The sequence below is a fragment of the Xenopus laevis genome, chromosome 8L (assembly GCF_017654675.1).
Source record: "Xenopus laevis strain J_2021 chromosome 8L, Xenopus_laevis_v10.1, whole genome shotgun sequence".
In the NCBI taxonomy this organism is placed as follows: Eukaryota; Metazoa; Chordata; class Amphibia; order Anura; family Pipidae; genus Xenopus; species Xenopus laevis.
Genome location: NC_054385.1, coordinates 43,087,788 through 43,105,665, shown reverse-complemented (window position 1 = coordinate 43,105,665; position 17,878 = coordinate 43,087,788). Strand labels below are relative to the sequence as shown.

The window sequence follows — 17,878 nt, the reverse complement described above, 5'->3', positions numbered from 1 at the left end:
GCGTGATCTACTATGCAGACAATGAAATGTGCAATGCAGGAACAGGTGTGGGTTCCCTTCTTAACATCCATATGTATCAGAACATGTTCTCCCCCACCCACCTGCCACAGTAAAATGGGAGGTATAGGGTGGCCAGAAAACATGTGCGCCATGCAGTGAGAAAATGGGAGAGGCCAATTGTTACAGCAGTTGAACCCACAAGAGGCAATGCAGCTCTATATATGTTTTATTGCTGGTTTCATGACGAGCAGCCACAGCCATAGGTTTAAAGTGAATGGCAAGGCTTGAGCTATCAGTTCCATGCAGGCACCCTTTCCTACTACTGATCAATGGCTGCCTCTAATTTTACTGTATTTTACAGCCGGCTCAGTGTTGCCATTGTCTCACGTGCGGCAGCAGAAGGAGAGCATTTCCTTAAATTTGACTTGCTAATCCCCAGTGGGATTTGCTTATGAGTGGGTGTGGGCAGGCTTGGTGCCGCACATTATTGATCTGTAATCCTTTGTTAGTGGAACATATTGCACCCTGTGCCTGAACATATATCCCATTAATCTTCACTGCTGGACGGTCACTGACAATTGGCTGCTGGGCAGATCCCTGAATGATTTTTTATTCAATTGCAAACGAATTATTGATCGTTGAGTCTAAATCAATCATCTATAGATAATCATCTATCCAATATCTGCTCATAGCCTAGCTATATGTAATGTATGTCTATATACCTGTATTTCTCTGTATTTTGTCTGTTTCTCTGTCAGTCACGCACTCTATTTGCACACATGCATCAAACTTACATTGTTACAGTCTTTGGGTGTCTGTCCTATAAACCTTATTTAAATGTTGTGTCTATTAATAAATGAATTAATAATGAATTGAATATATTCCCAGCCGACAAACCCTCCTTTTGTGACACCTGTGCCTCCTGGAAATGTTCTTTGCTCTCCGGCATGAACCATATTTTGAGATAATTTTTTAATACTGAACATAGGCAGGCCCTCGCTATCCAATTTGAATCGCCTTACTTAGGCAATAGGCTGACCTCCTCAGCTCTGGTAAAAGGGGGTTTTGTGGGGCTTGGCATGTGGTAATTGCCTTCACTGTGGCATCTTTCAGCCGTGGCAACTGATTCCTTTGTGTTGACTGAGGCTGCGGCAGAATGAAAGAGATGACATCATGGCACATGTGCAAGGAATGCCTATAGTATGTATGTAGGAAATGTGCAAGAGGATTAGAGAGTACACCTGCTCCTGACCGAGGAGTCACATGGAGAACACAATTGGATTGGCTCTAAAACTAATATTGATTTAAGCAGGACCCCCCTTTAACACCTCCCCCGACACAAAAAAATAAAGCCCTGATTCAAATGTGGGCAGCGCGTTTAGATAACAATTCTTCCATTTTAAAAGGGAACTACTCCACCCAATTACTGTTATTTAGCGTAGAAAATTTAATTTTAAGGCGTTTTCTATTTTAAAGTGATTTATCATCATTATTTCATCATTAAAAGCAGTGTTTGTTTATCCCCTTTCCGGTTCTAGCTCTTGAAACAAAATCTCTTCTTCTACATGGTTTCAGAAGTCAGCAGTACAGTTTATATAACGAGCCAGACAGATACTGCTATCAATAGCAATTTTTATTTTTACAAATAACTTTCAACCCACTGAAACGTTTCCTTGATCTATATTGGAATGTTGCTCTTTCATAATGCGTAGTTTTTGGCGTAGTTCCCCTTTAACCCCAGCGTCTTGTTCAGATTTCCTTTACTTGGTATCAAAATCCACATCTTGGGGATAGAAGCCATATTTCATTACATCCAGCTGTATCTACAGTATAAAGGCGTACTCCCAAAACAATATGGGAGAAATATGTGGAGAATGTTTATTATGGTTGATTTCTTTCTATGACTTTCTTTGTGATGAGGCTGCTGTTTCTCCCTAATGGGACTGAACTGATTTTGTTATACCGGAGCCATTTGCTGCCTGTCTGCATGGGCTGACATACATTTAATGCCTATGTATATCCACATTTATTTTAATGAGGTCTTCCTAAGTGCACAGTAGTAGCACCGTAGGGATGTTGCTGCTACAAAACAAAGCTTAGATAAATAAGTGCCATCAGCAAGGAAAAGCTTTACTCATCAATCTTTTATGTGTAGACGGAACAGGTTTATATGGGCTCAGGTGTTAATTCCGGTTATTCCAAGCTGTTTCACTCAATTAGATGGCCCGGCACTTACCCCTCAGCTCAGTACATTCACTTTGCCTATTAATTATTCACAAACTTTGAGTAACACGAGAATGTGCTGCTAAAGACTAAAAGGAATTATTTATGCTACAAGGGGGGTAGTTGTTATTGTCTGGTTGGATGTTACATTCTTATTCTTGGATGGATATTTTCCTAGATCTCCAGAGGAAGCGAGGAAATGGAGCTTGATTTTGGCCACTTTGATGAGAGGGATAAGACTTCCAGGAATATGCGAGGATCTCGAATGAATGGCTTGCCTAGCCCTACCCACAGTGCCCACTGCAGCTTCTACCGGACCCGGACCCTGCAGGCGCTGAGCAACGAGAAGAAGGCCAAGAAGGTCAGATTCTACCGCAATGGAGATCGCTACTTCAAGGGGATTGTCTATGCGGTTTCCTCCGACAGGTTCCGAAGTTTTGATGCTCTGTTGGCTGACTTAACCAGGTCGCTTTCTGATAACATTAATCTGCCCCAGGGGGTGCGCTATATCTACACCATTGATGGAATGAACAAGATATCCAGCATGGATGAGTTGGAAGAAGGTAAGCCAGCCAATGATTTTAAAAATGGCAACAACTATTGAGTTGGGACTCTTTAGTTAATGGACCCTACTGAGTTCTGTGTATGGGTTCATTGTTTCAACATTAAGAGCAATACCCTGCTTCCAGTTTAGTTTTGTCAACCTTTTAGTTTGGATTCAACATTTGTTATAGAGGAGTTCTGTTTTCAGTGGAGTTTGCAGCCCAAATGGTCAGTAGAAATGATTTAATGGCACAACCCTGGCAGTGATTTGGTTGGCATGTTCTGTGGGTTGATTGCCAGTGATAAAGATGACATTTACAAAAGTCATAATGCAAATAGAATGAATTTACCTTTTCACAGCTCCAGGGAGCTGGTTATTTAAGGCAACATATAGTTCATTATATGTTCTCTGTTTCACATAATAATCTAAATAAGCGTGCACAAAATGTTGTCATATTTGGCCTTAGGTGCATAAATCAGGATTTTGGGTTGATTGTATTTTCCCCAAATAAGCCTATTGCAAAGGTTGTTATACTATACATTATAAGGTGATTGAGCCAAGGTGGGATGGGAGGACTGCTGTAAGTATAGCTTTATATGAAAAATGGTACTCAGTTTCTTTGTAATGAAGCAATTTCTTTTTAGAAAAACTGATATCAAGCTGCTTCTCCTTTTCACTTCCCATTATTCTGTTTGAATGGGCACTGACATGAATAAGGTATGGTAAATGCCACTAGATATCAGGTTCACCAACTTATTTAAAGCTTTGCTAACTTAGTTTTAGCCAACTTTGCTCCTTGGCTGAAGGTTTTATTCTGAGTGAAGAAGCCAAGTTAAGAGAAGTGTTATTTAAATTTAGGCCAGTTCTAATAATAAAACCATACAGGGATTCTGGCCGTCCCCCAAGTGCATTCCATCGTTTCCAATATATGACATCATAGTTAATAAAATGTGGCTCAGACGCACGTGAATATAGTGTTTCCATGGAAAATGTTGCAGGGCTCTAGAGTAATTTTTTACATATGGATTTATGGCAGCCCTCCATCTCACTAATATAAGGACAATAGCAAGGAATCTATTATTTTTAAATTAAAATGTCTTCTACAAGAAATGTCACCGAGAATGTTGCTCCCACAACTTCACTTCATTAGATGTCCCTAAGAATTCCAACAAGCCCATTGTGATAGGGAAATGTAATATACATATCTCATCTGGAAAACCAATATACAAAAAGTTTCAAACTACAGGAAGGCCATCTTCCATATAATACATTTGAAGCAAATAAATCTAACATTTTAAAAAGTCTACCTTGTTCTCTGTAATTATAAAATAGTTACTTGTACTTGGTCCTACCTAGGCTGCATGAATTCATATTGGTGGTACAACAATCCAGTTGAGTTCATTTCATGTTTAATAAGGTATGGTGATCCAGGCAATGGAAAAACTTCAGATCCCTAGCATTTGGAATAGTGCAGGGGGGCAGGCAGAAGGATACTTATCTGCTGGACCCCACAAGCAGAATCATCTCCCACAGCCCCTGAAACAGACTTTTAACATTGAAAGGAATATATATATATATATATATATATATATATATATATATATATATATATATATATATATATATATATAATGAGGGTTTATAGATGAATCTCATAGTCACAGATTTCAGTGAACAAGTTAATGAGCCAGCAATAAGGCAGGTAGTGCCTAGGCTACAAGGGGGATAGATGGGGACCCCAGGAAAAAAGAGAGCAGTATCAAGACACAGGGACAAAAGAAATATATCTGGAAAGGTAACCCTGGCTTAATTTCAGGGTTTCTTGTGGCAGTACAGAGGAACTGAATGTCAGACATCACTGATGGTTGGTTACAAAAATGCAATGTTTCTTGTGGTCCTTGAACTCTTTCTCAAGCCCAGTTGAAAGCAATTTCACATGAAGGCAGTATATAAGAGGTGGAAATGAAGCACCTGGACACAGATATACCCCATTTTTTTGTCCCACAGTATACATAACAACAGATGAACAAAATATTTATAGAAAGAAGCACAGGTTAACATCTTTTTTTAGAAGACTCTACCATTTTCTTTCATCATTCTACCTCTCTCCACCCAAATGTTGCTGGACTAAAACTCTAGCATTTTGCAAAGTATTTTCAAGGGTGAAGGCATGATGGGAGCTTTACTCCAACAACCATATAGGCTGGACCTTAAAGCAAAAGTGCAAGGTAAAAAAAATTCTCCAGTGCCAACAGTTCAGTTGATGCAAGATACAATTCAAATGGAAAATTGGTGCAAACACATTCCTGTTCCATTCATATATATCATCTCCACTGCTGCCACCACTCCCAATACTGTCAATAATCCCTCCCTTTTAGAGAGCTATAGTGACTGGGGCTCTAGGTCTAGCTCTGTGTTAAGTCAAAGCAGGAGGCTATAATATGGTACAATAATGCATAGTTATAATAATTATAATACTGTGGGCATGCTTAAGGTTAGGACTAGTTAGTAGCCACAAATGCTCTCAATTTTCAAGGTTATTCGTCCAGACTGACAGATGGTCTATCGCTTAACTGAGCTGCTGTGTGTTGTATGGTGATAGGTAAATGAGGTTCATTTTTCAAGGGAGCTGCATGCCTATATGATTTATATGCAGTATTGGCAGGACTAGACAAGGATAAAAAGAGAATAATTAGAAGGCAAAGCAGTAGAACATGACCCATTTCCAGATTTGGGAATATTTGATCTAAAGTAAGAAATGTTCCTTGGTGTCAATGAAAACAAGCATTTGCTACCGAGTGATGGAAAGGAGAAGCTGTACATGTCCTGGCTGGTGTTTCAGGGTGATATGCTTCTAACATAAGGTTATTAATGCATGGCTTCTCTCCAGATGGTGCCCATTGGATGTATCTGCTGAATTGGCACAACATTCATAGAATTGCCTGTGACACTAACCCTGTGGCTTTGGCCTTATAATAACACAGCCCAGGTTTTTTCTCTGGTCCAGTTTTTAGAAAGGAAAACTCAAACTTTTTAGAGCGAAACCCCCCCCCCAAATTTTTAGAGATTTATTGTACCCCAAAGCTGCTACAAATCTGAATAAACAAATACTCCAGCTAAAACCTGTGGAGGTCATGTAGAAGTCAATTGCAAATGTCCCTTTTACAATTTGAAGATGCCGTGATCTGTGCTGGGTTTCGTACGACAATCTGCAAAATTCTGGGTTTTCGTGGCAACAACTCGAAAGAATCGAGTGATTCGGCCGTCAAATCTGAAAAAGTCATACACTTCTTCATTTTCATTGATTCTGTCAAGACTTTTCCCACACCAACTTTTTCAAGCTGATTATTTGATAAATTAGTTAAATTTGTGGATGCGAGTTAGGTTGACTTTCTAATAAAAAAAATTAGATACATTGCAGTTTTATTAAATACCCCCCTAGTGGAAAAAAAACTGTTATATCAACAGCAAAATATTATGCATTTAAGGACTTTCAGCTTTTAGTAACCTAAAGCAGCCAATTAGCAGGTAGAATTTACCAGGTTGCAGTCTGAAAGCAGAATAGTTGCTATGGGTTACTAGCCCTGGAGCACACTTTGCACCTGATATAACATTGCCCCTTATCTACATTCTGTAAGGAGATGCAGCTTCTATCTGCTGGCTCAGCAGCATGCTATGTGAATTATGTGTTGCCTAGAAAATGGCAAGTAACACATTGTGCAAAAAGGTAATATCTCAAGTCAGTTATTTGACTATGGGTGTTGCTGATATTATACACTATTAATTACCATTACCAAAAAGATACGAATTATGGAAGGACCATCTCCTATAGACTCCATTTTATCCAAATAATCCAAATTTTTTAAAATGATTTCCTTTTTCTCTGTAATAATAAAACAACGCCTTGTACTTGATCCCAACTAAAATATAATTCATCCTAATTAGAAGCAAAACCAGCCTATTGCGTTTATTTAGTGTTTACAAGATTTTCTAGTAGATATAAGGAATGAAGATCCAAGGGTTGGATGTAAAACCCAAATATTGACTGTAATAAGCTGTTAAATACTGATGTGTCATAAGTTGGTGATAATAAAATACCATTTAGCACCTCCATATTGAATGCATCTCATTTATAGGATGGTTTCAAAACTGTAGCTGACTTTTGTTTTATCATTGGGTATTGAGAATTGGGCTGCAGTTAAAATGGACCCCACCGTGGCTTGCTGCTTTTATATTACAGGTATTGGATCTGTTATCTGGAAACCTGTTATCCAGAAAGCTCCAAGTTACAGGAGGCTCTTCTCCCATAGACTCCATTTTAAATCAATTAATTCGAAATTTTAAAATATGTTTGCTTTTTCTGTGTAATAATAAAAGAATAGTTTGTACTTGATCCCAATTAAGATATAATTAATCCTTATTGGAGGCCAATAAATCTTATTAGGTTTATTTAATGTTTGTATGATTTTTAGTAGATATAAGGTATGAGGATCCAAATTATGGAAAGACCCGTTATCCAGAAAACCCCAGGTACATAGCATTCTGTATAACAGGTTCCATACCTGTATATCCTATCTGTTTGTTGTAGATAGAGGCACTATGTTAGGTCATTCTCCATCATATCTACAATAAATGAAAATGGATATATTTTATACATTTCCCAACGGACTATTGTCATCAAAAGCAAGAATAATTACTTTTTAAAAGCCAAAATCTTGCAATTCCCACAAACATTTTATAAACGGACATCCCCCTGACTGATTTTATGGCCCCACTGTAATTGAGTGGAACACAATAAAACATCTGCCACACACTTTAAACATATAAATGATAGAGTAGGGGTTCATTAATATTTCAGGTTATTTTCTTTCACACAAGAGATCCCTCATTCAGTTTATATATTTTAACCTTTCGGGAGTTTTGTTTTGTCTGCCTCGGCTAAACATTCTTTCAAACATATTTTTTGAAGAATACTAAAGAGAGAAATTTGCACTGAGCAGAATCCAAAAATAAAACATAGATACGTCTTGTTGATAAAATAGATTTTGGAGTGAATTCTACAGTTGTCTGTGTGCGACCCTAGAAAGATCAGTTTGGCTAATTAACATCTAGCAGAATCGCCCAAAGGCTGACTAAATAAAACAGAGACAAGTCAAATATAGGTATGCGATCTGTTATCTGGAAACCCATTATCCAGAAAGCTCAGAGTTATGGGAAGGCCAACTCCCTGTTATTATAAACCTGTAGTTTGTACTTGATCCCAACTAAGATATAATTAATCCTTATTGGAGGCATTATTAGTTTTATTTAATGTTTATATTATTTTAGCAGATTTAATACCATACCTACCTGTATTAAGATATTCACAAACAGCACCGACAAATGACATTATTCTTTGACTGTTGTTCAGTGGCTTGTACAGATTCAAAATTGAAATGGCAGAGACGTCACTGATTATTTAGGCTGGGGTGAGGGTCTCAGTCTTGAGCATTTATAATCACACGGGCATGTCTCAAATGGCGAAATTACTTTCTGCTGAATGGCGAAAGCACTGGTGTATGCCTGAGAACGCAGACTACATAGCTAATTAATTGTATGTCTGTGGCAAGATAAATGGATCCATTACTTACAATTCCCTCAGCAGCTTTCTGATTTTCTGGAAACAACACATTCCTTACTTCTTGCTCAGTGAACACTGCACAAAGTAAATAGGCAGCAACTTCATATACATACAGTAGTGCCACCTGGCTGGTATTTCATGCTTGATCTACAACAAACAAGGGAAAGTTGTGCTCACGACAAATTTTTAAAACCATTAGGCGGGGGTGCAATGAGGCTGTGACCACAAAATACATATAGACAAAACAAAAGGTCCTCTGCACTCTATCTGTCATCAATATATTTAGGACATTTTGGGGGTTATGTAATAAAAGGCACTGTTTGCCCAGGAGCAGTAACCCAAAGCAACCAGTGAGCAGGTAGAATTTACTGGTCACCTGTTTAAAAGCAAAGATCCTATTGTTTGTTAAGGGTTATTGCTCCTGTGCAAACTTAGTGGCTTTTATTGCATATGGGGGCTAGTGCCTTAAGCTACTAAAAATGCATTAACCTTTAAACATAACAGGAATTGTTTGTCCATACATTGCAATTTATTTAAGCTGGCCAAATGCATCTTTGACTTTGAGTTATAGTTTATACAGGGGCAGTGGCCAGCTCCATGTTGTAGCTCCCACCCTTTTCATCTATAGGTGATCCCAGTGGTGGCCAAAAAAAGGGCAACCATATTTGGGAGTTTTAACCTTGAAAGCAACAAGTAAGTTGCAGGTAAAACCTAGTCCCTGTGTAAAATGTAATGAATCAGATGCAAGTTAAGTGTAGGATTGACGTAGTTGGCCATCTTAAATATATTGCAATGTATGGACAAACAATCCCTGTTTTGTTTAAATGGTAAGACATTTTTAGTAGCTTAAAGGAGAACCAAGCCCTTTTTTTTAAAATCCCCTACCCTACATAGACCCCCCTCCCTGCTCCTCCCCCCCAGCCTAGGTATTACCCTGGGTAAATGCCCCTAACTTTTTACTAACCCCTCATTGCAGATTCAGGGCATCAGAGTTCATTGGCGCCATCTTATTTAGTTGTAAATGGGTTTTACCACAGGTAGAGTGGATCATTTCTGGAAAGTTGTACTGTTTTTTTTTTATTATAGACATACCTATTAAACTTAAATAAAATAAAATAACAGTGATGCAAAGTCATTGCAAGCTCCAAAATTTACAATTTAACTGCTTTTAATTCCATCAGACTTAAACTTCCTGTGAACAGTGCCAGATTTTGTGGATGGGCGCCCGAGGCCGCACGGTCCTGTTGCCCGGCCGCACAGTCCTAGCGCCCTCCACATACACCCTTCCCTAGGAGCTCACATGTGCGCTTGAACCGGAGCGCTTGGGAGACAGCTGCTGGCCATCATTCCGCCCCTAATATTTTGGGGCGGAATGCATATGTGGCCTCGCAAAAATGTACAATTCTGGTTTACTTCACATCTTGAGTTTCCTACAATCCTGGGGTTGAGTCTATGGTGCTTTCCCCTGCACCTAATTCCCTGCATTCCACCGCAGGAGAGTGCAGGGCTAAACACATCCTATTCTTTCTTATCGGGCAGTACTGAGACAGGTGCATCCAAGCACCAGATGCAGAGGGACGAAAATATGATGCTTTCCTACTGTGTTCGGTGATTGGATGTTCCTGTGTCAGTAATCTCACTTTACTAACAGGATTTTAAAAATAATGGTCTAAAAGCCAAAAACAAAAAACCCTAAGGGCAGAGACACACGTGGAGATTCGGGGAGATTAGTCGCCCGACGACAAATCGCCTCTTCTTCGGGCGACTTAGCTCCTCAAACTGCCTTCCTGCCAGCTACAATCGCAATCTCTGGCGGGATGGCAGTTGGGGTGCTTTGTTTTCTGCAGTTGTCCAAAGTTTCTTCGTGAGGCAACTTCAGGCGACTTCAAAAAACGAGTGCCATCCTGCCGGTGATTTAGATTCTAGCTTGCGGCTAATCTCCCCGAATCTCCGCGTGTGCCTTTGCTCTAAAGCTAAATTTAGGTCAATGCTTAACCACAGTCTCTTATACAAAGACTGTATGCTCTAGGCTTCCTTTCCCAAAGCATTTCTTATTCTATAGGTGGAGATAAATTGACAATTAAAGTTATCAAGTTAAATGTTAGTAGGTTATAAAATCACTTTTTGAATTTTTTGTCTTCTTCTGCCTCTTTTTAAGCTTTTAAATGGGAGTCACTGACCCCTGCAGCCAAAAACTATTGCTCTGTTAGGCTACACTTTTATTATTATTGTTACTTTTTATTACTAAACTTTCTGTTGAGGCTCTCATCCATTCATACTTCAGTCTCTTCTTCAAACTACTGCTTTGTTGCTGAAGTAAACTGGACTCTACCAACCAGGCATCTGCTGAAATATTAAGCTCCAGAACTGCTGAACAGAAAGCTAAATAACTTAAAACCACAAAAAAAAAAAAAAGACCAATTTAAATTTTTTGAATTACTATATCAGTGAGTACATGATACTAAACGCTAATTTAAAGGTAAACGACCCCTTTAAGCAATTACTTGATTCTCTTTATATGTTAAAAGTATATTGTATATTCCCCCAGGTTTTCCTACAGAGTTAGTAAGATAATTAAACGGTCCCAATTACAATTACAAATACATCCAACTTTAAACGATTCCACGGCTGTGTAATATTTTAAAAGCAAATAGAGAAGAGGAGATAGAGCTGCAAGTCCTTTAGACTGGGAGGGCATCAAACAGAATTATTTAGTAGTATATAAATACTGTATGTATTTGTGCTAGAAATTGGGCTGGCCTCTATAACAAGAAAGAAAAATACAGACAACTGCAATGGTTACACGTTGAGCCGAAACCAGTTAATTTTTCAATTCCCAATGGAGGTCCTGTAGCTTAAGATATGGAAGCATGTGAGTTGTGCTTAAATCATCGGGCAAGCTATTCTAATAGGAATCTGTGAATCTTTTTTGTGTTTCATTTGGAGCACTACTACTAATGCCCTTTCGCTAAAGGGGTTAATATTTCCCAACCAAAATGCATTTAGAAAAAAAAAAAAAATGAGTTCTCTAATGAATAAAAAATGAATGACTAAAAAAAGACTATTTGTTTCATTCTCTTCAAGGCCTTCAGTTCCGAGGTTTGGCATTAAAAGAAATGTACTGTAGGCCTTTCAACCCGGGCTTGCAGCTGCAGGCTTGTTACGAAGGCAGCCCATTGTGGGATTCTGTTCTCACATTGTATTGTTTCCATGGAAACTGCTAAGGCTACCTTAAACTAGCCTCATACAATGGTGCAAAGGTTACATGTAAAAACCTATGTTTTCATTTAAAGGTAATCAGTGAAATATTTATTTAACAAGCCGAGGTGCAATAATTGTGGTCGGAAGCCTGCCTTTAACTCTGACAAACCTAAGATGGCTGTGTGTTATACGAGGCAATATTATGTTGTAATTAGTGAATGGAAGATGTACTGACACTGCTAACACATGTGTGTATAGTCCCTTACTAATAACACTTTATATACGTATTCAATAACCCACCTTAACCATAGGTCCCTCTACATCTTTCATATAGTTCTAAGCTTAAAGGAAAACTATACCCCCCCAAACAATGTAGGTCTCTATTAAAAGATACTGAGTAAAACAGCTCATGTGTAAAACCCTGCTTCATGTAAATGAACCATTATCATAATAATATACTTTTTTAGTAGTATGTGCCATTGGGTAATCATAAATAGAAAATTGCCATTTTAAAAAATAGGGGCCGCCCCCTGAGATCGTACGATTCACTGTTTACACATACAAACCACATGTAAGGTCACATGAGCCAATTAACAGACAGAGTTCTGCCTTTTGCTTCCTCACTTCTTCCTGTTACAGTTAGAGTTGCAGTATTTCTGGTCAGGTGATCTCTGAGGCAGCACAGATAGAGTCACGAAATGGTGGTTCAAGGCAAGAGATGTAAAAGGGCAATATTTATGTAAATACATATTCCAGTTTGGTAAGATTCTTTAATATGTCATTCAATTTGATATAAACTATCTGTTGCTTAAGTATTCATTTTGGGGGTATAGTTTTCCTTTAAAAGGGAACTATCATGAAAATGTAAATTCAATATAAGCTTCATCATACTGAAATAAGAAGTTTTCTGAATATAATCGATTAAATCTTCAGTCCCGTTTCTGAAATAATCAAGTTTATCTTCACTATACCTCTCTCAGCAGCTGCTCTTCATTCTGTCTCCATGCAGCAGGTCAGATATTCATTGACAGTTAGATCCAATATATCTTATAGGGGGGCTCCTTTTGCCTAGAAGATGTATTAGAGCTCATTCTATTAAAAGCACCAGAAATCCTGTCTCTCTTCATGCAGATTTTGTGCAAAAGGCAGTTAATTGTTAGATTTTGTCTGTACTGGAATCAGTTATTTGAGTGAGCTCTAATATATCTGCTAGGAAAGGAATCATATATTGGATCAAACTGTCAATGAATATCTGACACCCAACTCCTGCATGAAGACAGAATCGAGAGAAACAGATGCTGAGAGAGGGATAGTGAAGATAAACTTGATTATTTCAGAAATGTTACAGAATTTCTAATTGATTATATTTAGAAAGTGTGCGGAAGCTTCTATAAAATTTTCATTTTTGAAGAGCATCTGAACACTTATTGATCAAACAGCAATATTGCTTGATAATTCACAGGATATTTATAGCTCTCGTGTTTTGTATAAACATATTTACCTTTATGGTTGCATGTTTGTATGATCCATCAAATAAAATATATTATGTTGCATGCATTTGCCTTGTAATGGAATGGAACACATGACTTAAAATAGCCCCTTAACAATCAGATAAGAGTATTTGTACTGATCTACATCTCATTTTCCCCAATTGAATTTAACCTAAAATAGGAACTCAACATTTCCCATTGTGCTCTTGCTACATTGGTTAGTGATGGATTTACTGGCTGGCTACTTGTTCTCTCATCTGTTTTTTTTTATTACTTGCTGTAGTATCTCCATCTTTAATCATTTTGTGATTATGATTTTGTTCAGATTCACAAATCAATTCCAATAAGATGTATTTGAAATAAACATATGTAATATTATGAATATATTATCTGTTTATTCATTGTTAGACTGGACCTCAAAGGGCTACTTTTTTCTTCTCTGTTTTCTTTTTTCACATTTCACCTTTCCAAACTCTTTCACTCTCCTGACTATTTTACCTCATCTTTGTCCCTTTGTCTTTATCTTCACTTTTTTGTCTCTTTTATGTTATCATTCCTCCTTCAGTTTTACTCATCTCTTCCTTTCATGTTCTCCTTCCATCCATTTCTTATATATATTTCTTTCCTTGGTTTCTCCTCTTCCCTTTCTCTTCTGTCTATCAAGCTCTTCTCTAGCCTCTATCTTCTTCCAATCCAGAGCATCCAGTATTTCCTACACACAGTCTTGCGACTGAAAATAAACTCATTAAATAGGATGCAGAGCTGTGCATTATCCTTTATTTTCCAGGAGTCTCCTTTATTTATAAGCCATGCTCTGGTGGAGTGGGGAGCACTACTGTGCATGCTAGGGTGTAACTGGTAATAGTTGGGGTGTAATGGTGCATGATGGGGCATAAATTAAAATCTCCCAACACTCACACCTAGAAGGCTAAAGACAGAGACCAAGAAAACAACATGTCTGAAACAAAGTATGACTGTTGAGTAAGACACAGAAGTAATATCATGTTTGTTTTGGTAGTCAGAAGATTCTCTGGCAGTTGAAAATACAAGCATGTCTATACAATCAGACAATCAGATAATGGGGATCAAAATTACAGTTTGTTTTTCAGTTTTTTTTCCCAGCCGGCACAATGGTGAACATAGTTTTCAATTAACAAGCCCTATTTCTTTTGTTTTTAGGCGAAAGTTATGTTTGCTCTTCTGACAACTTTTTCAAGAAATTGGAATACACCAAGAACGTGAACCCCAACTGGTCAGTCAATGTGAAGACATCAGCCAGTAAAAAGTCCCCACAGTCTCTGGGGACCTGCAACAATGCTCAGTCCAGAGAGGGCAAGGACTTTGTGCGCCCCAAGCTGGTGACAATCATTCGAAGTGGAGTGAAGCCACGCAAGGCCGTGCGTGTTCTTCTGAACAAAAAAACAGCCCATTCATTTGAACAGGTCCTTACTGATATCACTGAAGCCATTAAATTGGAAACTGGCGTGGTCAAAAAGCTATATACCCTGGATGGAAAACAGGTAGGGTCACCACTAAAAATATTATTCTAAAATCCAGAATTCTCAGTATAACTTACAGTGCTTATAATAAGGATAGTGCAAGGGTTTCTTCTGAGTTATGGAGTATTATAGGCAGATTATCCACCAGTTACTATTTCACACAATCCGCAGTTATTTTACACTGGACCAAGAGAAGGTGTCTATGGAATACTGGACCTGGGGACATTTTTCTCCATGTCACTGCATAAACAACATTTATCCGTTGCATAGTATAGCAAGATGTTTGTGTTACGCGGACATCATAAAATTAAAATGATGACTGCAGATGTAAAGACCACTAAGTGTGATGTGCCTTAATGATTAGAACTAAAAAAACACTATTAAATAAAATATTTCCAGTGCCAGACTGTCTGGGTGTCTAGACAATTAGCGAAACTCTACTTCAAAAGACAAAATATAAAAATATTTGAACTGGTTGATAATAATATACTATAAATCTATTGTCATGATTTTTTTATATTTATGGTACATGTATTCCTAAACTCATGTCATAAATGACTGGAACATTAGTGTTCCAAAGTCTCCTGTAAGACATGCTGTAATAGATGTGAAGGGAATAATCATATTGTGTTTAGTAAGGTCAATTGAATGACCTCATAAATCAAGGTGAACAAGCAGTGATGTCTTCCTACACCAGCAAGCTTTAATAATGTGTGAAGCCAGGCCGCACAGTAATGATTAAATAAACTTACCGGCTCAGTAACAGTCATACAGATAACACAAATGGATAGGTCTTTTTATTTACATATTTTATTGATTTATATAGAATCACAAGGGTATATAGCACTGCTTTACATAAAGGGGTTCAGTTAATACAAATGGAAATAATAGGTAAGTAATGAGAAATTCAAAGCAAAGTTGGAAGGAGTTTCCTGCCCCAAACATACAATCTATGTGGTTGAAGGGGCCTACAGATACAACAGGGGTGGAGCCTATGCAGAAATTGGGTGCATGGTGCAGCAGTTACATGATACTGACATGCTTCCCTTAGAAAGGAATTGCTTACTTGAGAAAAGAGTTAATGTGGGTGCTTGACTGATGGAAGATGGCAGAGAGTTCAGAGGTGTGGGTAAATGGGTTTATGCATGGCTCTGCTCAAGCAGTGAATTGTATGGACAGTATGTTTGCAGTCTAATCTGCTGTCATTTATCCTCCTAAATAATAATAATTTGGAAAGTGCAACTGATAACTCATCCTCCCACTAGAATCCATCTTGAAAGGGCAATGAAACCCTCCAACTCATCCTCCCACTAGAATCCATCTTTAAAAGGCAATGAAACCATCCAACTGATATAGTTATATCTATGAACATAAAGGAACATAGCCGATTTCTACCCAATGCATCGCTAGCAGCATTCAGTTATTTCTCTTAGCACTCTTCTTTCTAGGAGCTGGGCTAGGTCCCACTTTTTATTCTTCTGGACCTGGTCACTTATTTGGACATTTATAACTGGAACAGGTTCCCTTCAAACACATGCTTATTAGGCAAGAGGAACATGTAATCTTTAAATAGTGAAGAAATAGCCTTTTCCAAGGAGAGATTTTAAAGGAGAAAGAAAGGTAAAATCAATGGGCAGAGAGTATTGCAGGTCCAAAACAAGAATCCAGAAACAATAGCAGGCAAGGAAAGTATACTATTGAACAGTAAAGTTTTGCATGCATCTTGCAAGTGACTTAAAAGTCAGATTAAAGGTTTTGCTTTGAAACCAAAGCATATGCTAGAGCCAGCTAAAGACATAAAGAAGCTTACAGCAATTGTTTAATGAGAGAGAATAAAAGGAGCGCACAGCATTCTGTGTGATAGAAGGGAAGCCAGGCTATATATTTTTTTGGCGTTCTCACAGCATGGAATACCATTGGCAAATGTATCCGGGTCTTCAGCAAATCATCATAATATGTTGAAATTACACTCATCTGAGAGACACATTTTAATAATAATAGAGAGTGTCTTCTGGCTGAACATAAAATAAACACAACAGTACTACATTATAAACTGTAATCCTGTGTTCTTATATCCAGAAATCAAACTTTTCAGTCTACATATCCTAATTTGCAATTTCAAAGTGATAGATTGATGTTTTTTTCAAAATACAAATTAGTGAACAAAATATTAGTTTACAAGGGGAATTTTCCAAATTACCCCCCCACCACCACCACCATCCCTTTTTAAAAGCTGGCTACATAGTTATTGATGGCCTTTAGAACAACTTGAATAATCTGACATTCCAGAAAAGAGTACTACAATATAATTGATTCAAGATAGATAGAGCAAGTTGTTGTCAACTGGGGTGTTAACACAAATGCACAATGAAGCTCATCTGATTCCTTAAGGGTAGGTGTAGATGGTTAAAGTAGAATGGGCCACCTTTGGGCCACCTTTGGGGAAAATTATAGAAATATAAAAAACACACAAAGATGCATTAGGTTCCTTTAGCCATACGTTCCCCAAAACAGTCCCTTAGTAGTTGTTTTCAGTCCCTGTAAACAATAGACCATAAGAAACTTAGTTTACTGTCAGCAGTCTAGTGGATTCCTTGGCTTCCTAGCTTTTAACTACTGTTCGAATTCATTCACTTGAATTTACAGGGACCTGGGGACTGAGATCTATTTAACTGGCATAAAATAATCTGAGTGTGGGCACAGAAAATTAATGGGACTTTCTTGCACCTGTTACGTTGCGTTTTGGGCCTATAAGAAACCTAGTTTCTTCCAGCAGACTAGTGAATTCCCTGGCTTCTTAGCGCTTAACTTGTTTGGATTCATAAACCCTGACACGCTCATCTTCGGAACTGGTGGTAGATTTACTAAAGGACGAAGTGACTAATGCTAGCGACAATTTGGCAGCGTTGTCACCCACAGGGACATCGCTAATCACTAACAGACGCAGGCGCCAATTTGCTGGCGAAAGAGCCCGTCGCTAGAGTTCATTCGCACTCTACCACCAGGAGACTTTTCGCTCTGATGAAAGGTCGTTACTCTGCAAATTCAGTAAAGTGCGGATTTTACTGAACGTTACCTCTTTCGCCAGAGTTGACTTCGCCACCTTAGACCAATCAAAGTGCTAAAAAGAAGCAAGATCTTCCTCAATCTTCTGTTACTTACATCATATCCTGTCTGCCGAAAATGTATTCAAGTTTCAAAAACGCTGGCGACTTTTACTTTTTTGAAGCGGGATTGCCTGCAAAAGTTCTCCAGACGTTTCATAACATTTGGAACATTCATATTCATATTGAACATTCAC

At 38.1% G+C, this 17,878-nt stretch overlaps 1 protein-coding gene across 5 annotated transcripts in view; it reads left to right on the top strand.

Annotated features, from left to right (window-relative positions):
- Positions 1–17,878, top strand: part of dcx.L (doublecortin L homeolog) — a 57,274-nt gene that overhangs the window by 779 nt on the left and 38,617 nt on the right. For all 5 annotated transcript variants that reach the window (XM_041572746.1, XM_018229854.2, XM_041572743.1 and 2 more), the window contains exons 2-3: positions 2,402–2,786; positions 14,258–14,598. In XM_041572746.1, the coding sequence (XP_041428680.1) occupies positions 2,423–2,786; positions 14,258–14,598 (705 nt within the window). In that variant the 5' untranslated portion in view covers positions 2,402–2,422. The remainder of the gene's footprint in view (positions 1–2,401; positions 2,787–14,257; positions 14,599–17,878) is intronic.